The 27,204-nt window shown below is 41.7% G+C and overlaps 2 protein-coding genes and 1 long non-coding RNA gene across 7 annotated transcripts in view; 1 reads left to right on the top strand and 2 right to left on the bottom strand.

Annotated features, from left to right (window-relative positions):
* The window catches only part of LOC115256613 (uncharacterized), a 289,353-nt gene that overhangs the window by 63,259 nt on the left and 198,890 nt on the right, over nucleotides 1-27,204 (top strand). The gene's annotated exons all lie outside the window — the stretch shown is intronic.
* On the bottom strand, nucleotides 4,069-4,993 carry LOC134284964 (uncharacterized). The gene is made up of 3 exons (XR_009996032.1): nucleotides 4,768-4,993; nucleotides 4,483-4,702; nucleotides 4,069-4,401 (listed from the first exon to the last, which is right to left on the bottom strand). It is a non-coding gene; the product is annotated as an uncharacterized LOC134284964 (long non-coding RNA).
* LOC115253776 (uncharacterized) overlaps nucleotides 11,427-27,204 on the bottom strand; it is a 34,303-nt gene continuing 18,525 nt past the window's right edge. For 3 of the 4 annotated variants that reach the window (XM_062844545.1, XM_062844544.1, XM_062844546.1), the window contains exon 3: nucleotides 11,429-27,112. In XM_062844545.1, coding sequence (XP_062700529.1) covers nucleotides 17,137-27,105 — 9,969 coding nt within the window. In that variant the 5' untranslated portion in view covers nucleotides 27,106-27,112 and the 3' untranslated portion in view covers nucleotides 11,429-17,136. Of the gene's footprint in view, nucleotides 27,113-27,204 lie in introns of all 4 variants that reach the window. The other variant, XM_062844547.1, reaches the window with a different exon arrangement.

Raw genomic sequence — 27,204 nt, 5'->3', positions numbered from 1 at the left:
TGAAACATGAGTTGACCATTCTGTAAACGTTCCCATGCATAAGTTGGATGCGCATATGCATATTTCCACTCAAGGCAATATCCTCTACGGATAATGTCATTTCACAGCTAATTGCTAAAACATTTCTATACCACACAAGTGTTGCAGCCCACATAGAACACTTGTGATTCCCATGCATTGAAGTGTCGACTCAATAATCGATACCATGTTGCACCATTCTAGAAACGGTCTCATGGCGTCAAATTTCATAGAACTCCCAGTGCGCTTTGCAATTCTGTTCTTTCTCCCTATCTTTGGCTTAAGCCATCGACGCACAGCTAGAACATACCAGTGCCGTGTTCGCGCGCACATATTGGTAGTTGTTTTGTCATTTCTACTTTCCTGTGATTGGACGATCGGTAAATGGTTGTATCTAAACTTCTCCCACCAAAACCATTAGCTTAATGAAGTACTAGATTTAAGAACCTTCAACGTTTGTAATGAAACTGAAATAAATGACTTTATGTTTAACCACCAAGAAGAGTAGACTTGTTCTTACGGAAAAGAAGTCCAGACAGGTGAAGTGACACGTATTGCATCTGACGGCAAAGAAAGTCGTCTCGACCTATCACTGGGGTCAAGTTCACTATCATTCGATTGCTTGTGGAAGGTAATCGAGGATCCTCAGTGAAGATAGTGAAAGGTCAGACCATCCAATTCAGGTTCCTTTTGACCTCACAAGGAATATCGATTGGCAAAAGTATGCAGAAGCGGTATCTTTTGGCATCGAATCATTCAATCCCCTCCCACCTCTGGATGAGTATCGATTCCTGTCTGAACTGATATACAAGAGTGCATTAGAATCACAAAAACGACGTGTTCCAAGTGCAACCTTCAAAAGAAGACCAGCCACACTAGGCTGGGATGATGATTGCACCCAGTTGTATCTTAGAAAATCTGATGCTTTCAAAACTTTTCGTAGGCACGGTACCTCAGATCTTTATCAAGAGTACGCTAAGCTAGAAAGACAGCTGAGAAACCTGCTGAAAGCGAAGAAGCGTAGTTAATGGCGACACTTCATTGAGGGTCTCTCAAGAGAAACTTCAATGACAACGCTTTGGAGAGTGGCTCGCAATATGCGAAACCGCTCTTCTTCTAATGAGAGTGACGAATACTCCAACCGTTGGATATTCAGCTTCGCGAAAAAGGTCTGCCCAGACTCAGTCCCAGCACAACCGATTTCTTGGGAAACATCCCCAAGAGACGGCTCTCTGGACAGACCCTTCACTATGCTGGAACTTTCTATGGCTCTTCATTCATCAAACAATTCCGCTCCGGGACGCGATATGATCAAGTTCAATCTTCTTAAGAATCTCCCAGATATCGCGAAAAGACGACTACTGCATCTGTTCAACTCATTCATGGAGAACAACATTGTTCCGCCAGAATGGAGACAGGTCAAAGTAATAGCTATTCAAAAGCCTGGTAAACCAGCGTCTGATCATAATTCATACCGCCCAATTGCTATGTTATCATGTTTAAGGAAATTGTTGGAAAAAATGATCCTATCGCGACTCGACCATTGGGTTGAATCGAATAGCTTGCTTTCAAATACACAGTTCGGGTTTCGCAAGGGCAAAGGAACAAACGATTGTCTAGCGTTGCTTTCAACAGATATTCAACTGGCCTTTGCGGAAAAGGAGCAACTGGCTTCAGTTTTCTTGGATATTAAGGGCGCCTTTGATTCAGTTTCCATAGGAATATTGTCAGAAAAACTGCACAATAGTGGACTTCCAGGAATTTTAAATAATTTCTTGTATAATTTGTTGTCAGAAAAACATATGAGCTTCAATCTCGGACAACTGACAACTTCCAGAATTAGCCACATGGGCCTACTCCAAGGCTCATGTTTAAGTTCCTTGCTTTATAATTTTTACGTGAAAGACATTGATAGTTGCTTGGGAGGCCAATGCTGCCGTGGGCAGCATAGTTGTCCCATGTTCTATGGGATTCCCTATTAACATGGGACAACTATGCTGCACACGGCAGAATGCACGTTAAGACAACTTGCAGATGATGCGGTGGTTTCTCTAAAAGGCCCACATGAAGAAATGTTGCAAAGACCATTGCAAAATTCTCTAAATAATCTGTCAATCTGGGCAAGAGATTTGGGGATCGAGTTTGCTCCGCAAAAAACTCAATTGGTTGTTTTTTTTTTCGAGTCGTATTTTCTCCTATGTTATTCGCAATGGGGATTTTTACGGGTGGCTTATTGGGCCTACGCCAACACTCCTGTCTCGCCGGAGGGCCATCGTGCCAGTTCTGTTTAACGTCCCAACCAACACTAGGACGACCACGCTGATGGGGCTACCACCTTGGATCTAGCTGGGCGTGGTGCAGCGTTTCTTACTCAGCCGCTGGATGCCAGAACAGACGCTGTTTGAGCCGCACCTCCTTGGTGAACAGACGCTCGGGTCGTACCTCCTCAATCTAGCTGAAGTCAGAAGGACAACAGTGCCCAGGCTGCACTACCAGCTAAGCACACAACTCTTAGCTGGCGGTCTTTGTCATCGTTTGACCCGTGGAAGCATGAGGTAGGAACTTGTGAGGATCAGAGCTATGTTAGACGCTCTCCTTATCGACTCACCGTTTTGCAGCCCCGGAAGCTGAACCGCTCGCGCAGAGGCTTCGTGCCACAAGCCGACATGTGCCGAGATAATTACGGGAATATTCTCACGAGCGAGCGTGAGGTGGTCGACAGGTGGCGGCAGCATTACGATGAGCACCTCAATGGCGACGTTGCAAGTACCGAAGGTGGCGTGGTAACAGATTTAGGAGTATGTGTACAGGACGAAACACTTCCGGCCCCTGACCTCCAAGAGATTGAGGAGGAGGTTGGCCGGTTGAAAAACAACAAAGCCGCTGGGGCAGATCAACTACCAAGCGAGCTTCTAAAATACGGTGGAGAAGCACTGGTGAGAGCACTACACTGGGTCATTACCAAGATTTGGGAGGAGGAAGTATTACCGGAGGAATGGATGGAAGGTATCGTGTGTCCCATCTACAAAAAGGGCGACAAGTTGGATTGCGGGAACTATCGCGCGATCACATTACTGAGCGCTGCCTACAAGGTACTCTCCCAAATTTTATGCCGCCGTCTATCACCGATTGCAAGAGAGTTCGTGGGGCAATATCAGGCTGGATTTATGGGTGAACGCGCTACAACGGACCAGATGTTCGCCATCCGCCAGGTGTTGCAGAAATGCCGCGAATACAACGTGCCCACACATCACTTGTTCATCGATTTCAAATCGGCGTATGATACAATGGATCGAGAACAGCTATGGCAGATTATGCACGAATACGGATTCCCGGATAAACTGATACGATTGATCAAGGCGACGATGGATCGAGTGATGTGCGTAGTTCGAGTATCAGGGACACTCTCGAGTCCCTTCGAATCTCGCAGAGGGTTACGGCAAGGTGATGGTCTTTCGTGCTTGCTGTTCAACATTGGTACACGAGTACACGAGTGGTACGATTTTCACGAAGTCCGTTCAGCTGCTTGGTTTCGCTGATGATATTGATATTATTGCTCGTAAATTTGAGACGATGGCGGAAACGTACATCTGACTAAAGAGTGAAGCCAGGCGAATCGGATTAGTCATTAATGTGTCGAAGACGAAGTACATGATGGCAAAGGGCTCCAGGGAGGAATCACCGCGCCCGCCACCCCGAATTCATATCGACGGTTGAAGAATTCATGCACTTGGGCTCACTACACTGGAAAAAGGAACATAGTAACCTGTACCAAATCATAGGGTTAAAATAAAACACTTTTACTACTTGATTTTGGTAGACCATAATTTATTTTTGAAATTACCATGTGCAGGGTCCACTTTACTATGCCGATAAATGTTTACATTTCGTGGTAATTTTAAATTTTATTTTAGAGTTCATTTTACTATGTGCATGACAAACAGCATAGTATGTTTAACCATGGTCAAATGGTTCTGATTACTATGCGTGTGGTTTCATTGTAGTGTCACCTTGATCGTTAATTTTTAAAATAAAAAAAATGGTAGAAAATACTTTTGTTTATATTTATTCAAACAATGCACAATAAATAACAATGTAATAGCTCAATCCACCGTAGTCGTTCTGTGACCCGTTCCGTGATTTATGACGCCCTAGAAGCGGCTCCAAAAACTGAGATCATCATCGTGCTCCTCGCCGTATGTCTTCGTTGAAGTAGTTCCGGTTATGCCTCGGGTTCAGCAAGCAAAGTTGATGGGGGATGCAAAGTTGAAGAAATGATCGTCTATCCGGAAGCTCCACTGTCTCGAATAGTTTTCACTGGAGTATTCTGCTGTTTGGCACCAGAAGGGTCATCTTCAATTCTCTGGGTGAAGTATGCACAAGCTGGAAAAAGAAACGAATGAAAAAACCAGGAAAATCTCCATCGCATACAGCTCCTACTTCATTTCTGATATGAGGACTTACGGCGGATTTTAAACGTTGGAAACATTTTCGTCGATGTCTTTTTGATGCCGAAATCCAAGGTCCCCATCGAGTTCTGCTGTTACTGATTGTCTCCGGGGGTTCCGGTCCAAAATCGCAAGAGCATCAGCGAATAGGTTTGGAAACAGCAGTTCGTTAGCGTAAGGTTTTTGGTGCCGGAGGGAAAATGATTGTTGGTGGTAGCTCGGTCGGGGGCAAAGCTCTGAAATTTTATTGATGATTTCAATTAGAGTTTATTAACCGGAAATCAATGAATTATTTGCTTACCTTGAACAAATTTCTCGAAGTTCACCAGCAGCTGCAAAATTCTTCAAGCAAATTTGGTTTCATAAATAACGTTTTACACTTGGGCACATTTCTGAAAGATGGCCGGAGGAGCATGACAAAAAAGTGGAATGTTCAAACTTACCATGGAAATGTTAACAAGAAAACGCAAAAATGGTTCTGACAAGCACGAAAGACTTGATTATGGGAACTATGTTTTTAGTTCCAATTACTATTTTGTTGGCTGTCAAATCATAGTAAAATTGAAACATCGTAATTATCATCAAAACCATGTTTTTTTTTTTTTTATCTAGTTCGTTTATTTGGGGCTCAATCGCGTATAACGCTTTACGGAGCCGAGGATCATTCTTTGTACTTAAAAGTATACATTATACAGAGTAATAACTTTTTAATGATATCTGTTAGTAATGGGTGGAAGCCAGGGTACTCGTGGCAGCTCGAGGTTAGAAGGTCACATTTTGAGGGATGGACAGGGTAAGGATTGGGCCAAAGGTTTCACTGCTGCTCATCCGGGGGTGAATCGCATCTTGCTAGCGTATTCGGTGCCTTGTGGTGTTGGTACCAACTTGTTGTGGGACTTGGTTTTCCGGATGGCCAGGAGCAGCTTGGTAACACAAAGAGGACAAAACAGAGAAAAAAAAACTGGAGAAGAAAACACAAGCAAATTAAACTTTTATACCAGCAGAGCGAAGAAAGTCGAAAATACATCCCATGTATGTGACATCGCGGGTCCCCAACACATCTCTCACAAGAACAAAGGGTTGTCTACCTCGGGCCTCAAGGGTATCCAAAAGTAGCGCTCTGGAGGCGTCATTATCCGGGCATTGCCAAACTACGTGGTCGATGTCATCATAACCGGAACCGCACTTAGTACAAACATTGCTCAACGCGAGGTTAATCCTGTGTAAATGCGCGTCTAGCGAGTAATGGTTGGACATAAGTCTTGACATCACGCGAATGAAATTGCGACTTACATCCAGACCATACCACCACACTCGCAAAGAAACATTAGGAATAATGGAATGTAACCACCGTCCCAGCTGGCCATCTCGCCAATCATTTTGCCAACTTTGAAGAGAACTCTGGCGAACAAAATGGAAAAATTCATCATGTGAAATTCTTCTATCATAGATCTCACCTTCCTGTGCGCCCACCTTTGCGAGAGAGTCCGCCTTCTCATTGCCATAAATTGAGCAATGTGAGGGGACCCATACAAAGGTAATCTTGTATGATCTTTCGACCAGTGCACCCATCTGCTCCCTTATTTTTGTAAGAAAGTAAGATGAATGTTTTACAGGTTTCATCGACCGGAGTGCCTCAATCGAACTAAGGCTATCCGAGAAGATGAAGAAATGGTCTACGGGCATGTTGGAAATCATCCCCAAAGCGAAGTTGATTGCTGCCAGCTCAGCAACATAAACCGAACAAGGTTCCTGAAGTTTGCGGAAGGCGGTGAAATTTTCATTGAAAACACCGAAACCAGTGGATCCATTTATGCGAGACCCATCAGTGAAGAATCTCTTACAGGAATTGACATTTTGGTACTTTTCGTTAAAAATGCGAGGAATAGATATACATCGAAGTTGATCTGGTATTCCATGAATAGCTTGTTTCATGGACAGATCGTATTTAACAGAGGAACTGTCATTAGTGAAGTGTACACGGGGAGGATTATAACTTGGTAGGCTTATATCAGATGACATGTAGAACAGATAGATTCTCATGAATTTTGATTGAGTGTTCAGACTGAGCATTTCTTCGAAATTTTCAATGACAAGTGTGTTGCTCACTCCACACTTGATAAGTAACCTTAGCGAGAGCTCCCAGAATCGGTTCTGGAGAGGTTTCACCCCTGCCAGGACCTCAAGGCTCGCATTATGCGTTGAGTGCATACAGCCGAGAGCAATACGCAAACAACGGTATTGAATTCGTTCCAACTTTATTAGGTGGCAGTTTGCTGCTGAGTGGAAGCAGAAAGAGCCATACTCAATAACAGAGAGAATAGTCGTTTTGTAAAGTTTTATGAGGTCTTCCGGGTGAGCACCCCACCATGTTCCGGTAATTGTGCGTAGAAAATTGATCCTTTGTTGACATTTTTGCACCAAATACTTGATTTGGGTACCCCAAGTGCCTTTTGAATCAAACCAGACCCCAAGGTATTTCGAAGTCAAAGACTGGTCGATTTCTATTCCCAAAAGATTGAGTTTCAGTTGGGCTGGGTTCCGCTTTCTAGAAAACACAACCAATTGAGTTTTTTGCGGAGCAAACTCGATCCCTAAATCTCTTGCCCAGATTGACAGATTATTTAGAGAATTTTGCAATGGTCTTTGCAACATTTCTGCATGTGGGCCTTTTAGAGAAACCACAGCATCATCTGCAAGTTGTCTTAGCGTGCATTGTCCTTCCAAGCAACTATCAATGTCTTTCACGTAAAAATTATAAAGCAAGGGACTTAAACATGAGCCTTGGGGTAGGCCCATGTAACTTATTCTGGAAGTTGTCAGTTGTCCGAGATTGAAGCTCATATGTTTTTCTGACAACAAATTATACAAGAAATTATTTAAAATTCCTGGAAGTCCACTATTGTGCAGTTTTTCTGACAATATTCCTATGGAAACTGAATCAAAGGCGCCCTTAATATCCAAGAAAACTGAAGCCAGTTGCTCCTTTTCCGCAAAGGCCAGTTGAATATCTGTTGAAAGCAACGCTAGACAATCGTTTGTTCCTTTGCCCTTGCGAAACCCGAACTGTGTATTTGAAAGCAAGTTATTCGATTCGACCCAATGATCGAGTCGTGATAGGATCATTTTTTCCAACAATTTCCTTAAACATGATAACATAGCAATTGGGCGGTATGAATTATGATCAGACGCTGGTTTACCAGGCTTTTGAATAGCTATTACTTTGACCTGTCTCCATTCATGCGGAACGATGTTGCTCTCCATGAATGAGTTGAACAGGTCCAGTAATCGTCTTTTCGCGATATCTGGGAGATTCTTTAGAAGATTGAACTTGATCATATCGCGTCCCGGAGCGGAATTGTTTGATGAAAGAAGAGCCATAGAAAGTTCCAGCATAGTGAAGGGTCTGTCCAGAGAACCGTCTCTTGGGGATGTTTCCCAAGAAATCGGTTGTGCTGGGACTGAGTCTGGGCAGACCTTTTTCGCAAAGCTGAATATCCAACGGTTGGAGTATTCGTCACTCTCATTAGAAGAAGAGCGGTTTCGCATGTTGCGAGCCACTCTCCAAAGCGTTGTCATTGAAGTTTCTCTAGAGAGGCCCTCAATGAAGTGTCGCCAATAACTACGCTTCTTCGCTTTCAGCAGGTTCTTCAGCTGTCTTTCGAGCTTAGCATACTCTTGAAAAAGATCTGAAGTACCATGCCTACGAAAAGCTTTGAAAGCATCAGATTTTTTAAGATACAACTGGGTGCAATCATCATCCCAGCCTAGTGTGGCGGGTCTTCTTATGAAAGTTGCACTTGGAACTCGTCGTTTTTGTGATTCTAATGCACTCTTATATATCAGTTCAGACAGGAATCGATACTCATCCAAAGGTGGGAGGGGATTGAATGATTCGATGCCAAAAGATACCGCTTCTGCATACTTTTGCCAATCGATATTCCTTGTGAGGTCAAAAGGAACCTGAATTGGATGGTCTGACCTTTCACTATTATGCTTTATGGTGGTTATAATGGGTAAGTGATCACTACCATGAGGATCCTCGATTACCTTCCACAAGCAATCGAATGATAGTGAACTTGACCCCAGTGATAGGTCGAGACGACTTTCTTTGCCGTCAGATGCAATACGTGTCACTTCACCTGTATTTAAAATGTTCAAATTGAAATCGTCGCACAAGTCATAGAAAATGGCCGCTCTATTATCGTCATATGGTTCGCCCCACCCTGTACCATGCGCGTTCATATCACCCAGAATTAAAACTGGATGTGATAGTGCAGAAACCGCATTCCAAAGATGACGGCGGTTAATTGAAATTCTTGGAGGAATGTAAACGGAAGCTACGCAAAGTTCTTTACCCTTTACGTTTATTTGGCAAGCGACGATTTCTACGCCAGGATGAGTCGCGATTGGAATTCTATAAAATGAGTAAGTCTTTTTGATCCCCAAAAGAACTCCCCCATAATGGTCATCTCTATCCTGGCGTATAATGTTAAAATCGTGGAAGTTGAGTTCATCTTCAGAAGAAAGCCATGTTTCACAAAGGGCAAAAATATCACAATCAGAGTTGTGAATCAAAAACTTAAACAGGTCTAACTTAGGTTTTAGACTATGACAGTTCCACTGTAGCACAGTGATCATATCTTGTACCTCACTTGATGAATTATCCATCGAAAGATATGATCGCAGCAAGGAGGGGCCATGATTGTGTCAGATTCCGAAAATATTCTTCTACTGTAGGTATAAACATATCAATAATGCCTCTTAAAGTTTCTGGAAGGCTGAGGGCATTATATAAGCGATCCACGAGAACCCTAAAAGTAAACAGTCCTCGCTTGGGTCTAGGAGGCTTGCTTGAACTGCGAGGAACTTTGGTAGCTTTTTTCTTGCTACCTTGTCGATTATTTCTCTTTGAAGTGTATTTAACAGGCGGAGACGGGGGTGACAGGTTCTTGCTACAACATGGAGCTGAAGCTAGAGGAACCTGATTCTTCGGAGTTTTTAAGTTTACCCCGTCTCCTTTATCATTAGGCAAACTTTTGAGGGAAGACTTTAAAAAGACCTTTCGGCGCAATCCCGGGGAAGATGATGACTTCCTTTTTCCAGGTGCGTGTACCTCCGAAAGAGATCCACCCTCATCAGTTTCGCCATCGTCCTGATCATCGGAAGACAACTCCTGATAGGGATTTTCAACTGGGACAGCTGATTCAGACACGGAATCTGGTGTTTTAAAAGATTTCACCATCTCCGCATATGTCTGTTTGGAGCGCTTTATGATAGAGCGACTCTCATTTCGAATGCGTCTTTTGTAAGCCGGGCAAACTTGCAAGTCGTGTGGATCTCCGCCACAGTAGCTACATTTTTCCGCTTCCTGTGTGCAAGAGTCCTCCAAGTGAGCTTGGTTGCATTTGCCACAACGGGGCTTGTTGTCGCAAAAGCTATCACTGTGACCAAACTGCTTGCATTTGGTACAATTAAAAACCTTCGGCCTAAAAAGATGCACTGGGTAAAAACCACCATCAATTACAACAAATTCCGGGAGGACGGAACCTGGAAAAGTCACTCGAAAAAACGCTGAAGGCGAGTACACCTTTTTATTTCCTTCCATGGAAACCTTAGATAAGCGTTTACAGTCTAGGATAGCCACATCAGGAATTGACCTATTTTTGAATCGACCAAAGCCGGTCTTGATGTCCTCACATGTCAGCATTTCGTCGAGGATCTTCCCCTCCACCTCCACTTCTCGTGCTGGCACATAGACCGCGTATTCAACAGTAAACGCTTCGTGTTGAGCAATTTCATTTGCTGCTTTGTAGCTAGGTGCGGTAACACGCAGCTTGGATGCTTTCACTTGGTGAACAACGGTCCCAGGATACTTACGCGTCAGCTCTCGAGAAATCGAAAGCATATTCAATGGTTTGCATTTGCGCCGGAAATAGACAACCCAAGGTCCAGGCGAAGATGGCTGATAAAACCGCGTACGAGCAATGATATCATTGGGAGGCGTTTCGCCTCCAATCGAATCGTCCATGTGGAAACAAATTTATGGAAAATAACTCAAAAGTGCAAAAGAGGAAGAGAAAAACCTTAAAGTATTTACAGTGCACTTTCTTCCTTAGAACGACAACTGTTTGGTTTGTAAACCAAACAATGTTAATAATATATAAAAAAAAATAAAGCAAAAAAAAAAACTTGTACTAATTATATACGAATTCAATTCTTATGTTTATTTTAGCGCACCCTGTAGGATGCAAAAAAACGGTATTGAAAAAAAAGAAAAAAATAGCTAATAAAAAAAAACAAAAAAAAAAACAAAAAAAAAATGTTCTGTTATTTACAGTTTGTACACCCTTACCCGTATACAGTAGTTTGGGAACCACTGTTATGGATGTCAAAAAAAGCACGTGGTCGAATGTGGACTGGGGATACAATAGACAAAACCGATCAAAACAAATTGGGCGGACAAAAGAGTGTATCGAAAGAGTGATACTTATCTGACCGGAGCAGGTAGATATTTATCACAGGCAGGCAGATGGTAAAGCTGTCCGTCGCGTCTGCCTTCGCACCCGTCGCCGCCGTCCTCTTTGTTGACGAAGGGGCTGATGATGGCGATAATGATGACTTTTGGATGCGATTATTCGTTGACCTTGATGTACGATGATGCAAGCACCTCGCTTCCGCGTTGCGCTGGATACCACCTTGCGACACTACACTTCGCACAAGCAGGAGAACGCACGATATAAAAAACCTTCCGCAATTGCGGGGGAAAAAACTCTACTTCTACGAGGTCTATCGCGTGGTGAGATACGGAGCACACGTCCGACTCGTCCAAATGCACAACAGGGAATGAAAAAAACTATGGTTATCATTACTATTTTTTGATATGGTAAAATTGAACATAGTTGAATGGTTCAGGTTACCATAAAATTTATTTCAGTGTAGTGACCGCCGACAACGACACCAGCAGAGAAATTGAGAGGCGCATTGTGGCAGGAAATCGTGCTTACTTTGGACTCAGCAGAACTCTACGATCGAATAAAGTTCGCCGTAACACGAAGTTAACTATCTACAAAACGCTGATTAGACCGGTCGTCCTCTATGGGCACGAAACATGGACCCTACGTGCAGAGGACCAACGCGCCCTTGGAGTTTTCGAACGGAAGATGTTGCGTACCATCTACGGCGGAGTGCAGATGGAAGACGGGACTTGGAGAAGGCGAATGAACCACGAGCTGCATCTGCTGCTAAGAGAACCAACCATCGTCCATACCGCGAAAATCGGGAGGCTACGGTGGGCGGGTCACGTCATCAGGATGTCGGATAGCAACCCGACTAAAATGGTTCTCGAGAGTCATCCGACCGGTACAAGAAGACGTGGAGCGCAGCGAGCTAGGTGGGTCGACCAAGTGGAGAACGATCTGCGGACCCTACGCAGAGTGCGGAACTGGAGGCAAACAGCCATGGACCGAGTGGAATGGAGGAGGCTACTATGTACAGCAGAGGCCACCCCGGCCTTAGCCTGATCGGTAAGGTAAGTAAGTATCATTGAGCTTTGGGGCGCATATGAGAATTGTAGCTGAAAAGGTTCGAGAGAGAACCAATATGGTGAAGGTGTTGTCCGGCATTAAAAATGGAGCACATCCGAAGAGCATGCTGAAAGTACATAACGGGTTGGTAAGAAGCATCATAGAGTACGGCTGTAGTGTACACAACAATGCAAGGCCAACCAACAAGCGAAAAATTGAGGTACTCAACAATCAGAGTCTAAGAAAAGCTACTGGGACAACCAAAACAATACCCATCAACGCGTTGATGGCCTTAAGTGAACAAGAGCCGATAGATATTAGACTGGAATACGTAGCTGCCCGGGAAATAGTGCGAAACGTTTCAAAAAGGGCAGCGGTGGGCGAACAACTGCTCAGCTTGCCCTTCGCCAACACGGACGAAATGGAGGATTCAGACTACAGCTTCGTGGAGCAAATGTATTTGTTGGAGGGTTTGGTCAGGCCCAAACAAAACAGAACAGATGAAACAAAATGTCCTTTTTGTCATGAAGGGACAATTCAGAGACCGGAAAAATATCTTCGCGAATGCTTCCAAGGAAAGTAAGAGATGTGCCATTGTGTTTTCTTCGAGTTTTCCAATCAAAGAATATCAAGACGCCTTGGACAAGAAACGACCATCACAAGTGCGGAAGTGATGGCCTTACACGTGGCGTTACAAACAATTAAGAACAACAACCTATACGACTGCGTAATCTATACGGATTCCAAATCAGCCTGTATCATGCTGTGTACCGTCAAGGCACCATTCACCGTGGGTCTAAGAGGATTCGGGGCAAATAAGGGCTGTCATTTGACACCAGTCTTATAAACATTGTTGGTGCCGCTTTTAATTGCCTTCATTATAGGTTAAAATTAAAGCAATATCCACAAAAGTAGAATTTTTTTCACAAAATTTGGTGATATAGTACAATTAGTAAAGGGTAGTAGGGTCGCCTAATTCCGTGGTAGGTCACCATTCACCGTGGTAGTAGGGACCCATTCACCGTGTATGAGAAATTTTATTCTACTTTGTTTAAAAATGATCAAAACAACCCAGCCAAGGGAATTTTCTTCGTTTAAATTCATTACAAGTAATAACTTGCAAGATTTTATTAGAAAAACGAATGTTCAAATTTTCGATTTTTTCTAGATATATGGGACAATATGGGGCACGGTGAATGGAGACCATTGATTTTTAGGGTACCCATTTACCGTGCCTTTTTGTTTCAATTAAAAAGTACGAGTAATCGTACTTTCTTGTTAAACTTACTTCGGCAATGCAAAATACATACCTGATATGTGAATTTAATTGCTTCTTGGTGGAATGAAAACGTTACTACATTTAGTTTATCGCTTCAATCACCTTAGCGCAGTTTTCGTTTTTTCACTATGAATGCAGTGAACGAGCAGAAACCCGCTTCATGTAAACACACTTTAGTGTCAAAATGATACTTTTAAATGTTTTTAATGAGCGTTTTGACATGGTAACAATACATTAGTGTTGTATTGGTGAAATAGAAGGGAAATTGTCATATCATTCAATCATAATATGGAAATAATGAAAAAATATTCGAAGGCACACGGTGAATGGCGCCTTGACGGTAATGTCCTAGAATGCGGAGAAGGCGAAAAAATCCTAGTTCAAATAATAGAAGCTGCAGCAAGGCGAAATGTGGCTCTACAATGGATTCCGAGTCACATTTCGATATTCGGAAATAACTTGGCAGACCAACTAGCGAAATAAGGAACGAGACAGCATGAACATCCAATGGAAAATCAATTGCTTGCTAACGACGCCTTGCAATACTTCAAAGGACGTACGGAAGAAGTGGCTAAACAATGGTGTGAAGACTAATTCCCAAACGAAGGGAAAAACGTTCTTCAGCATCTGAAGAAAACCCGTGGTTCACTGATGTGAACATGAAGGGTTCAGACACAGACAAACAGACGTAACACCTTGAACGATTTTCATGGAAATCCATCGCCCAGTTCACACTACCATCACCTGGTGGAAAAGTTGCACAAATCACTGTGTTGTGCAATATCGTCAACAGAAGGCGCTAGTGTGAAACGTCAAACGCATAGAAAAACGATGCGCGCGCCTCTGGTTGTGAAAGCCACAACTATGGAAATTTAAAATGATCGTTAAAAGCGTGGTCGATGGAAATTTCGCAAGTGTTACGTCTGTTTGTCTGTGGTTCAGATATTAGACTGCTGAACCGTCTTATGACAGGCCATAACTACTCGAAGTACTGGACGGGGAAAATGAAACTCTTGGATGATACGGACTGTGACCTATGTGAGGAAGCGAAAACTGTAGAACACACAATTCTGCGTTGTCCCCGATATAACAACACGCGAAGCAATTTCAACTTTGATGGACGATATCGAAATCTCGTGGAGCTATTCAACACGAAAGACCTGAAAACCTTTACGAGGAAGCCGTAAAATACGTGCACAGCACATTACAAAATTAAATCTGTAACAACAAAGCTGAGACAACAGGGCATGTAGTCATTGCAACTATAGACACTATAGATTCCATAGACTCGCGGAGACATGGTTGAGGAATACGAGATCAGTGTGTTTTGACAGTTCGTTTGGCTACAGTTGTCTTCGCCTCCGCGAGTCTATGGAATCTATAGTGTCTATAATTGCAACTGGTCCTGACCAAAGGAGCCCGACGGCGCCAACGTAGAAAAAAGAAGAAGAAGAATTAAAGAGTATACAAAATGAAAAACAGACCCACTAATAGGGAAACCAAGGCGGTCAAATGTGTAAAAAATGATACAATACAACAATACCAAAAATAGACTAAAGCATATTTATTACAACAATAATGCTACGGATGTGTGTTCGTGTGTGTGTTTGTGTGTGGTAGGGATGGGGGGGGGGGGGGGGTTAAGATCGTTGCGGCCGTATAAATGCCACCCTGCCACTTGCTGCAATTCCGATCTCAGCACTGTGTGGTTGTAGAGCTACGTTGTAAACTATATAGACGTTCCAGCTCACGCAGATGGGGTCGCAACTCATTGTATTTAAAGCGGTGGCAAGCCCAAGGACCTCACCGTATAGACGTCCATCACGCAACCCCGGTTTCGTGTGATCTAGCGATGACCGAACTCGCTGTTTATCGGCGTCGAGATCACCGATATCTTCTCTCGTTGTTTGCAAGACGAACGGATTCAGAATCCACCTGCTCGCTTCCTTGTCCTTTCCGGATCAACGTCCTACAAAATCCTCCAAATCTGGATTGTAGGCTATCCCGACGTGGCCATCTGGCTTACGCTTCTCAACTGGAACGATGCCCATTTTTGATCTTTTTTTGTCGTTCTTCAGTTTTCTGTCCTCTGTTGTCTTTGAGATCCTTTTCTTCCCTCTTTTCCGCACTTCTTCCTTCTTTCGTCTTACCAATCCATGCCCAGAACAAACTGTCATTATTGGCAGGGTTGCCACATGCTTAGACACCAATAGGCCTAATCAGAAGACGGGTAAAATCAGCTGATTTTGGGAGCCTTTGACAGTTCTCCTATGAAAATGACAGTTCAGCGTTTGCGTCTTTTTTCGGCAGTTGTAAACAGCGGCATACACGGACCTGTCAGCTGAAAGGCCTAATAGGGGGAAAGATACGATGCGTCATCGTTTGTCATTAGCCGTGATAAGGGATAAGGGTTACACCGGAAATCGTGTTTTGTGTTTTTTTTTAATAATTAATTCTTAATTTATTGGCACAATTATTATTCCTTCTATTAATCAAATCCTAATGGAAGCTTCATGCTCTCCATAACGTGGGTACAATTAAGATCTTCTGTAGTTTACAAATGTAGGGGCCCGAGATTACAATAAAGTAGGGAACCTTTTACATGATGTTTTTTTCTGTGTCACATATATCTTTTAGCAAGTTAAACAAGTCTTCAATACAGAAAAAATCGTTCAAAAATCCTGTAGTTTAATTTTTGAACTTTTTTGTTAGATATTCTTTGTGCTTATAGCTTTTGTACCTTTTGATTTCGATCTCTACGCGTTTTTGACTAGCAAATCAAATATCAAAGGATGGAGACTGCACGGAAACAAATCTAATCCAGAAATCAACGATTTTACATATCACGAAACTAGAAAACATGTCCAATCATTAAACCATGCTCGTGAATCATGATTTCGTAGTTTGAGCTACCACTTGCATGATTCCGAGCAACTTTTTTCGTGAAATCGAGATCACGGCCTTTGGTAGCGTTACGTTCTCGGATCACCTTCCACCTATGGGGCCTAAGCAACACTTTTATTTCGAATGCAGAACTAGGATTCGAACCGAAAACCCAACATTCCCACAACATGCGTAATATTGTGATTTTTTCTGTAGTTTCTGTGTTTCTGTGATTCATACTGTCGATTGTTCTGCTAAATTATTTTCATAATCATGTACATGCAATAAAAAGGGATTGTCAATTTTCAAGCAGTTCCTTTTCCGATAATTGTTTGTACTCTATATTGTTGTATTATCATATTTCTTTATTCGCTATTTTCACTATCCTATCGTCTATTGGAAGCCGTTTATGTTCTGAACGCTTTTCAAGTGTATCCATTATTGAATATGCTCATCTTTGCAACTTGATGCACGATTTGTGCAAGTATTCGTGCTATGCTACTGTCAATTTCATGCAGTTTTTCTCATAATTATGCTGTAGAATATATTTCTGAAATAAATTAGCCTACCGTGAGAAGCCCGTATGTCACACACTTATTATTCAATAAACCCTGGAACACATAGCGTCTGTTCCGTCGAGGTTTGCGTTTTTTGGCAATCTTCATTCAAATGTGTTTGAAACTGAAGCTAGAATGCAATTATATTGGTGCTTAATTCCAATTTAATTTACCTTTAATTGTACATACAGAGTAATGCTCGCTTTCTTAACACCGTATTTATGCATTATTTACGGCTTGGACAGTGTGGTAACGTTGGTAGTGTCGCAGGGTAATCGTATTTATAGGGATCTTAACAAAATAATCAGCTGCTAGGAGGAAATGAATCTGTTGATTTTTCTCAAATGTTGCATAACGCAAAGAGAGGGGATCCACTGCTGCGTTACACTTCATACAAAATTTCCAAAATTCCCATACAAAAGTTTTTACGTAGGGGAGGAAGAGGGTTCTAAATTGTAAAATCTCGCGTTTGGTAATATTCTACTGAACCCTTCCGTGGTGTCACGTCTGGATAAAGCGTCCACTATATCTTGGTGCCCGTATTGCAATGCTGAACTGAGTGGCGTGTGTCCATTTTCGTCAACAGTGTCGAACACAGCGCCTTTGTCCAGCAGTAAATCTACTAAATCGGGGTGACCGTTCAAAGCGCTGATATGTAGAGCAGAACGTTTCTCCTTATTTAACGCGTCAATGTTGGCACCTCTGCTTAGCAATGTCTCCACAAGCTCTTTATGGCCATTCTGGCATGCCCATTGCAGTGGAGTCCAATTGAATGTTTCCGCAGCGTTTATGTTTGCACCTTTATCCAGTAGAATTTCTACAATATCGCGGTAACCTTCGAAAGCACTCAAATGAAGCGCTGTACATTTTGCCTCAGTCAATGCTTCAATGTTGGCACTAGCTCTAATCAAACTTTCTACAACACCTTTGTGGCCATTCAGACTCGCAAAATGAAGCGGAGTCCAGTTGTCTGTTCGAGCAGCGTTTAGATTTACACGTTTGTTAAGCAAAAAATCTGTCAAAATGCGGTAACCTTTGAAAGCACTTTTATTATTAGGTGTCCATTTGTTATAAGCCCATGCCTCAATGTTGGCCCTATTTTTTATCAATGTCTCCACTACATCGATGTGACCATTTTGGCTTGCCATATGAAGCGGCGTTCTTCTACCGGTATCAACGGCGTGAACGCTTGCACCATTTGCAAGCAGTAAGTTTACAACATCGCATTGGCCTTCCGAAGCACTTACATGGAGAGGTGTGAGTTTTTTCAAAGTCAATGCATCAATATTGGCATCTCGTTTGATCAATGTCTCCACTACAACTTTATGGCCATTCTGACATGCCAAAGTTGATTTGTTTTTCTCAGAAGCATTCACTTTTGCACCTTTATCAAGCAGGAAATTTACGAGATCGCAGTGACCTTTGAAAGCACTTACATGCAAAGCAGTCCACTGACTGCGATTAGAAGCTTCAATGTTTGCACCTTTTTTAATCAAAACTTTCACGATGTCTATGTGATCATTCTGACATGCTAAATAGAGTGGATCCAATTTGTCTTTTTGAAAAGCGTTCACTTTTGCGCCTTTTTCAAGCAGTAAATTTACAATGGAACAGTGACCTTCGGAAGCACTTACATGTAGAGCTGTATATTCTTCCTGAGTTGATGCTTCAATGTTGGCACCCCTATTAATCAATTTATCTACAACATCTTTGTGATTATTTCTGCAAGCCCAATGCAGCGGTGTCCATTTGTCTATTCCAATGTCGTTTACGTATGCACCTTCATCAAGCAGTAAATCTACTACGTCGCAATGGCCTGCGGAGGCAGCCACATGAAGAGCTGTCAAATTATTTTGTGTCAATGCTAGAATGTTTGCATGTGCACGAATCAAAATCTCCACGACGTCTTTACGATCATTTTGGCTTGCCCAATGAAGCGGTGTACATTGTTCAATATCAACAGCGTTAACGGTTGCTCCTTTATCAAGCAGTAAATCGACAATATCACACTGACCTTCAGCAGCACTTATATGAAGAGCAGTGCATTTATTTCGAGTCAATGATTCAATGTTTGCACCTCTACTTATCAAAGTTTCCACTACATCTTTGTGTCCATTCTGACATGCCAAATGAAGAGGAGTCCATTTGTTTTTCTGAACAGCATTTATGTTTGCACCTCTACCAAGCAATGTTTCTACAATTTCGCAGTGACCTTTGGATGCGCTTACATGCAGAGCTGTACATTTCTGTTTAGTCAATGCGTCAATGATGGCTCCTTTTCGAACCAGAGTCTCCACAACATCTTTGTGGCCATTCTGGCATGCCCAGTGTAGCGATGTGCACTGGTTGATATCAAAGGCGTTAACGTTTGCACCTTTATCGAGTAGTAAACCTACAATATCGCAGTAACCTTTGGAAGCACTTTCATGAAGAGCTGTCCATTTGTTGTTAGTCAATTCGACGGTATTTGCACCAAATCTAATCAACGTCTTTACAATTTCTTTGTGACCAATTTGGCACGCCAAAAAAAGTGGCGTTATTTCGTTTTCATCAGCAAAATTAACGTTTGCATTTCGGTCAAGCAGTAAATCAACAATACCCCGGTGACCTGCTAAAACACTTACATGGAGAGCAGTCCATTTATTTTTTGTCATTGCGTCAATTTTGGCACCCCTTCTAATCAATTTCTTCACTACGTCTCTGTGGCCATTTTGACAAGCCCGATGAAGTGGAGTCCATTTGTTTACTTCAACAGCGTTGACGTTTGCACCGTGATCAAGCAGTAAATCTACAATATCACTGTGACCTTCGGAAGCACTCTTATGAAGAGCTGTCCATTCATTGTTAGTTAATGCGTCCACGGTTGCCTTCTTTTTGATCAGTGCCTCAACAACCACTTTATGCCCATTTTGACAAGCCAAATGAAGTGGTGTCAAATAATCTATTTCAATAGCGTCAACGTTTGCACCATTTTCAAGAAGAAAATGTACAATATCACAGTGACCTTTGGAAGCACTTTTATGCAGAGCTGTCCATTGATTGCAAGTCATAGCGTTAATGTTGGCACCTCTTCGAACCAGTACCTCTACAACCTCTTTATGCCCATTCTGACATGCCCAATGGAGGGGTGTCAATTTATCTACATCGGCAGCGTTCACCTTTGCATTGTTATCCAGGAGGAGATTCACAATATCGCAGTGACCTTTGGAAGCACTTTCATGGAGAGCTGTCCATTCATTGCTATTTAATGCGCCAATGCTGGCACCTCTTTTAAGCAGTGTCTCGACAACCTTTGCATGACCATTCTGGCATGCCAAATGCAGCAACGTCGACCAATCTATTTCGACAGTATTTTCATTGGCATTGTTATCCAGGATAAGATTCACAATTTCGTAGTGACCATTGGAAGAACTTTCATGAAGAGCTGTCCATCCATTGCAGGTCAATGCGTCAATGTTAGCATTTCTTTTGATCAGTGCCTCAACAACCTCTTTGTGACCATTTTTAGAAGCCCAGTGTAGTGGCGTCCGTTTATCTATATCAACAGCGTTAACGTTTGCACCTTTATCGAGTAGTAAATCAACAACATCATAGTGACCTTTGGAAGCACTGTTGTGAAGAGCTGTCCATTTATTGTGCGCCAACGCATCAATGTTGGCACTTCTGCTGAGCAATGTCTCCACAACCTTTTTATGGCCATTTTGACATGCCCAATGAAGTGGCGTCCATTGATCTATTTCAATAGCATTTACGTTAGCCCCTTTGTTTAGTAGTAATTCTACTATGTCTGAGTGACCTTCTGAAGCACTTTTATGAAGAGCAGTCCATTCATTGCGAGTCAATGCGTCGATGTTGGCATTTCTTATGATCAGTGCTTCAACAACCTTTTTATGACCATTCTGGCATGCTACATGAAGCGGTGTACATTTGTTTATTTCAACAGCATTCACGTTGGCACCATTATCCAGCAGTAGATTGACAATAACACAGTGACCGCTGGAAGCACTTGTATGAAGAGCTGTCCATGCATTCTGAGTTGATAAGTTTATGTTGCCACATCTCCTAATCAAAGTCTCCACTACATCTTTGTGGCCATTGTGGCAAGCTAAATGGAGAGGTGTCCATTTTTCGATTTCTGTAGCGTTTACGTTGGCACCATTATCAATTAGAAAATTGACAATATCGGTGTGACCCTCGGAAGCGCTCACATGAAGAGCTGTACACTTTTTCTGAGTCAATGCTTCAATGTTGGCACCTATTTTAGTCAAAATCTCCACTATTTCTATGTGGCCATTCTGGCATGCCAAATGTAATGGCGTCCATTTGTCTATTTTATTAGCATTAACGTTCACACCGGAATTGGGGAATGTAGCGTTGACAACACTGGCATGAAAAGCAGTCCATCTATTTTTAGTCCATACATTTATGTTTGCACCTTCTCTAATCAAAGTCCTCACAACATCTTTGTGGCCATTATGGCTGGCTGAATGAAGCGGTGTCCATTTGTCTATTTCTCTATCGTTAACGTTAGCACCTTCATCAATAAGTAAATCTACAATATCGCGGTGTCCTCCAAGAGAACTAAGATGAATAGCTTTAATTTTATTATGAGTCGACGCGCTTATGTTGGCACCTCTCATTATTAATGTCTGAGCCACATCTGTGTGACCATTCCGACATGCTAAATGAAGCGCTGTCCATTTTCCTATTTCAACAGCGTTTATGTTAGCGCCTCTATCAAGTAGCAAATCTACAACCACTTTGTGGCCTTTTGAGGCACTTACATGGAGTGCTGTACATTTATTTTTTGTCATTGCGTTAATTTTGGCACTTCTTTTAATTAAAGTCTTCGCTACTTCTTTGTGTCCATTCACGCAGGCCCAATGAAGAGGGGTCCATTTATCTGCGTCAACAGCATTGACGTTTGCACCATTATCAAGCAGTAAATCCACAATAACACTGTTACCAACAAAAGCACTCTCATGAAGTGCTGTCCAGTTATTATCCGTCAATGCGTCAATGTTGGCACATCTGCCAATTAATGTTTTGACAACATCTTCATGACCATTTTGACATGCCAAATGTAGCGGTGTCCATTTATCTATTTCAACAGCGTTCACGTTTGCACCATTATCAAGTAGTAAATCAACAATAACGAAATGACCTCTAGATGAGCTTTTATGAAGTGGCGTCCATTTATTGTGGGTCAATGCGTTAATGTTGGCACCTTTTTTAAGTAAAACCTTGGCAACTTCTTCATGACCATTGTGGCACGCCCAATGAAGCGATGTCCATTTATCCATATCAGCAGCGTTCACGTTTGCACCCTTTTCAAGTAGTAGTTCTGCAACAACGCAGTGACCTCTGTAAGAGCTATTATGAAGTGGTGTCCATTTATTGTTTGTCAATGCGTGAATGTTGGCATTTCTTTTGAGCAATGTCACCACCACCTCTTTATGACCATTCTGACATGCCCAATGAAGAGGTGTCCAATCATCTATTTCAACAGCATTAACGTTTGCTCCTCTATCAAGTAGTAATTCTGCAATATCCTGGTAACCGTTGTGAGCACTTTTATGAAGTGGCGTCCATTTTTTGCGCGTCATTGCGTGAATGTTGGCTCCTCTGCTGAGCAATGTCTCCACAACCTCTTTATGACCATTCTGGCATGCCCAATGCAATGCTGTCCATTGATCTACGTCAACAGCGTTAACGATTGCTTTTTCATCAAGTAGTAAATTTACAATTTCGCAATAACCTTTTGAAGCACTATTATGAAGAGCAGTCATTTTGTTGTAATTCATTGCATCAATGTTGGCGCCATTTCGAATCAAAGTCATCACTATATTCTTGTAACCATTCTGGCATGCGCAATGAAGTGGCGTCCAGTTATCCATTTCAACAGCGTTGACGTCAGCACCGTTTTCAAGAAGTAAATCAACAATCTCGCAACAACCCCTGGAAGCACTTAAATGAAGAGCTGTCCATTTATTGTTATTCAATTCGTGAATGTTGGCATTTTTTTTGATCAGCGTCGCCACAACTTCTTTATGCCCATTCTGGCAAGCTAAATGAAGTGGCGTCCAGTTATCCATATCAACAGCGTTGACATTGGCACCATTATCAAGTAGTAAATCTACAATACCGGAGTGACCTCTCGCAGCACTTTTATGTAGTGCTGTCGATTTATTGTAGGTCAACAAGTTAATGTTTGCCCCTTTTCTGAGTAATGCCTCTACTACTTCGATGTGACCGTTCTGACAAGCCCAATGGAGAGGCGTCCATTTATCAATTTGAGCAGCGTTGACGTTTGCACCATTTTCAAGAAGTAAATCAACGATATCGTAGTATCCTTCGGAAGCACTCCTATGAAGAGCTGTCAACTTCTTGCGATTTAATGCGTGAACGTTAGCACCCTTTTTGATCAAAGCCTGCACTACATCTTTATGGCCATTCCCGCATGCCGAATAGAGTGGCGTCATATCATGCTCACCAGCAGCATCCACATTTGCACCTTTCTTGAGCAGTAAATCCACAACAGCACAGTGACCTTTGAAAGCACTAAGATGAAGAGCTGTCCAGTTATCGTTATTAAGTGCCTCAATGTTTGCGCCACGTTTGATCAAAACCTGAACAACCTCTTTGTGGCCATTTTTACATGCCAAATGTAGCGGTGTCCATTCATTTATTTCAACAGCATTTACGTTTGCACCTTTATCGATCAACAGTTCAACAACAGGGCGATGACCAGCAGCTGCACTTAGGTGTAGAGCTGTAAGCTTTGTTTTGTTAAAGGCATTGACATTGGCGCCGTCTTGTATCAATTTTTTAACTTTTTTAATCACTCCTTCCTGGGCAGCAATGTGGATTAGCGGTTCATCTGCAGCTTTCGCACCGTCAACAAGCATGGGATATTTTCTGATTAGCATTTCCTTCACAGAATTATGACCGTAACGAACAGCGGTCTGAAACGCATTGTCGATTATACTGCTCAAAGGAAATTTTTTGATCAAACTTCCAATTAAAATGATTACAACTTCTGTGTGCCCTCCAGCGGCAGCCAAATGAAGAGGACTTCTTCCTTCGTTCGTTTGTATATCAAGCTGTGCACCTCTCTGTATTAAAACCTTCGTCATATCAGCATCACCATTATTACAGGAAATATGAAGTGCATTCCATTTGTTTTTGTTTATAGAGTTCACGTCAATGCCTTCGTCGATCAAAAACTTAGCAATTGCTATTCGTTTGTGATGAACTGCATAATGCAGAGCTGACCATCCCTCTGTGTTTCGAATGTTGATGTCAGCTCCTTTTTCTAGCAGTAGCAGCATTAAATTTCTATGTCCGTATATAATGGCCGAATGTAAAGGAGCCAGACCACCATGATACTTAACATCGGGGTGTACTCCACAGTCTTGAATCAAATATGAACATGTTTTGTCACAGCCGTTTTTGATGGCAATGTGTAGCATTTTGGCCTCCCTTGGCCTAAACAGAAATGTTTTCGAAAGCGCAAACTTCAACAACTCTACGGCATTACTTTCACAAGCCCAAAAAACGACATTTTTGGAAACAAACGACGTTTCTTGTGCGATTCTCGATTCAAACAGTTTGATATTTTTTTCAATGATTTTAATGAAAAACCTTCTTATTCCCGCAAAAAAAGACAAAACTTTTTTAATGATGCTTTTCAAGTACACGAAATCGTCCCACAGAAGGTTTGCGACAAAATACTCAGCGTAGGAATGATGTGAAAAAAATACATGATCTCCAACAAATTTTACAAGAATGGATTTCTCAAACTGATTCAGATGATATTTTTGGATGCAGTCCCGTTTTTTCATATACTTTGGGTTATTAAATATAAATTTAAGCTCACCAACATCAAGAAATTCTATTGCTAGGAGTTGATGATCAAGATAAAATCCATCAAAAATTTGTTTGTTCGTATCGACTTTCCCAATCCCATTGCATGCATCCTCTATCTTCACAAGTAAACATTTTTCTATGAAAACTTCGTAAATATGCTCAACTTCTAGGAACTCTCTTTCTAAATAACTTGTTTCACTTTCTTTATCGAAAATTCCAGTTCCTTTGAATTGTTCGAAACGTTGTTTGTAGATTTCAGCCATCATTTTGACCATCAGTGGAACTCTACACAAGCTGTAAAATTTCTCAACCAAGAATTTGGAATATGAATTGAATTTAGTATTAGAATCAATGTTTACGCTTGCCTTCCAAGACTGTGCAAGATATTCAATAATATTTTCGCTATTGAACGGTTCCAAAGAAAAATATCCAACATTATACTTGTTCTTCATGAAAAAGTTCTGCAGTGTTTTCTTCTCATGATTTCTTACACTTACAACAAGTTGAACATGTTTCACTTTCAATAAAAGCTCAAACAGATTATTAATTCTTTTTCTATTTTTTTCATGTATTTCGTCGTACCCGTCGAACAGTACTGTAATATGATCATAAGACTTATTGTTCAAGACGTTCTGTATGAGTTTAACATTCTTTGGAGATAACGAAGATTTCAGAACATCCAATGATGATTCATTTCCTAATATATCCTTAGAATCTTGTATTCTGTTCAAGTAAAACAAAAAAACTGCACCTGATTTCAGTTTTTGATGTTCTAGGGCAACATATTGGAGAAGTTCGGTCTTACCTATCCCAGGGTCCGCTGTTAAAACTATACACTGATAATGTGCAAACCTCAACTTCAGATTTTCTGCAAACTGAATATCGGTCATTTCCTCGTAAGTCCTGTCTGGAAGTGATATATTGTCAACTGTATCAAGAGTTTCCGAAGAATCATAATCGAGTGAAACCAATAATCCTGAATTGGGGTCTTGCTCAGATGTTTTGCTTCCGTTAAATTTGGAATCATTCAAATATTCGGAAGTATCCATGTCATTTTTTTCAAAAACTAGCATCCTATTTATATATAACTGATTCGTAACATTCAATTCCGGATACTTTTCTACAATGCTCGACTGTAGCTCGTTACAAAACTGCTTGACAAAATGTTGATCCAAGTATGGTTTGAAATTACTATGCTCTTGTTTTAGCTCTGCTTCAAAATGATCATCCAATTTTTTCACCACATATTTATCATCGTTTCCATTCATCTTACCTAAAACATCAGGTCGCAGCCACATTTTCATCCACGAGTGCAACTCTTCAACAATGAAGGGTTCCAATTCATCCGGCTGATGCGCTGATAATGTAAGTTGCGCAAAGAATTGTCTCACATCGGATGGCTCCGCATAGAACATTGAATGGTTTTTCCTCCGTGAACCGCTTCGATCGAAGAGCATCTGTTTTGTAGAAACCTCCTTAGTCAGGTCACTCAGTTCAGCCTTCAACATTCTGTACAATTCAGCTTTACATACTATATCCTTATTGAATGTGTCTTTGATTGCTAGCTGTCCATTTGCAGTCGTTGTGAGGATCAAAGCCAGAAAATTTTCGTACTTTTTCAAATAATCTGATGCAATACCGGTGCGGAAAAGACCTCTGATGGCGTCAACCAGGTGGTCGAAATCCTGATCTTCCACAGTCAGGCATCGCGGAGATTCATTTTCTGCTTCTTCAATAACGAGTTCTTTTGGTTTATAAACGGGTTTAAAATTGTGCAGCTCTTGCTGAAGCACTTTGTATATTTTTGCAATGGAAATAAGTGAGTCGTTGAAGGTATCTTTGAATCCAATTAGAAATTTGCTCGACTGCTCCAAAATGTCATTCAAAAAGGCTTTGTTGTTTTGTATTACTTCTGTTATGATTCCATCGGTAAAAAGTTGCTTGATAGCATCCTTCAGCGAATATAAATCTTTGTTGGCGTACTCCATGATTGACTGAATTGTAGATTCGGTCGGTGTAAGCTCGATGTGGTTTGCTCCTACTGTAGTAAATCGAAGATATTCGTCTACTTCTCGATCCTTGATCGAGATGCAATCATTGGCGGTTTGCAACTTTGCATCCAGTCTTTTATTGGTGAAAATCAGAAAAGAAGCGTTACCCTTGAACCTCTTCCGAATTAGCATGTACGAATAGAAATATTTGTATAAACTGAAATCTCCTTTCTCCTGATGTGTTTGTGGAAGCAAGCCATTGAGATCTATCTTTGATTCTTTACTGTCGGCATGTTTCAACTGCATGAAAATCCATTGCTTAGCGGTCTTATCGTACAGCACAACATCGTCAAATTTATGCGCGGATGTCAGTTCATAGGCCAAATGGAAATCCTTCGCTTCTCGTGTTAGTCTTAGCAAGAGAATCTGAGCAAGTTGCTTTTGGTACACTTCGCCGTGAGTTCCAGACTTGATGCTGCTTTCGTACGTCACAAGTCTTGTAGTTTCCGGATCTATAATATCCTGCTGAATCATTTTGAATCTGCAATGAAAAAGAATACAGTTACACTGAAATTAGCAGTCAAATTGCATTTGCAACTCATTTATAGCTAACAGAATTGCTTTCTTTTACCG

Source organism: Aedes albopictus, chromosome 1 (assembly GCF_035046485.1).
Source record: "Aedes albopictus strain Foshan chromosome 1, AalbF5, whole genome shotgun sequence".
In the NCBI taxonomy this organism is placed as follows: Eukaryota; Metazoa; Arthropoda; class Insecta; order Diptera; family Culicidae; genus Aedes; species Aedes albopictus.
This window is presented reverse-complemented; position numbering and strand designations above follow the sequence as displayed.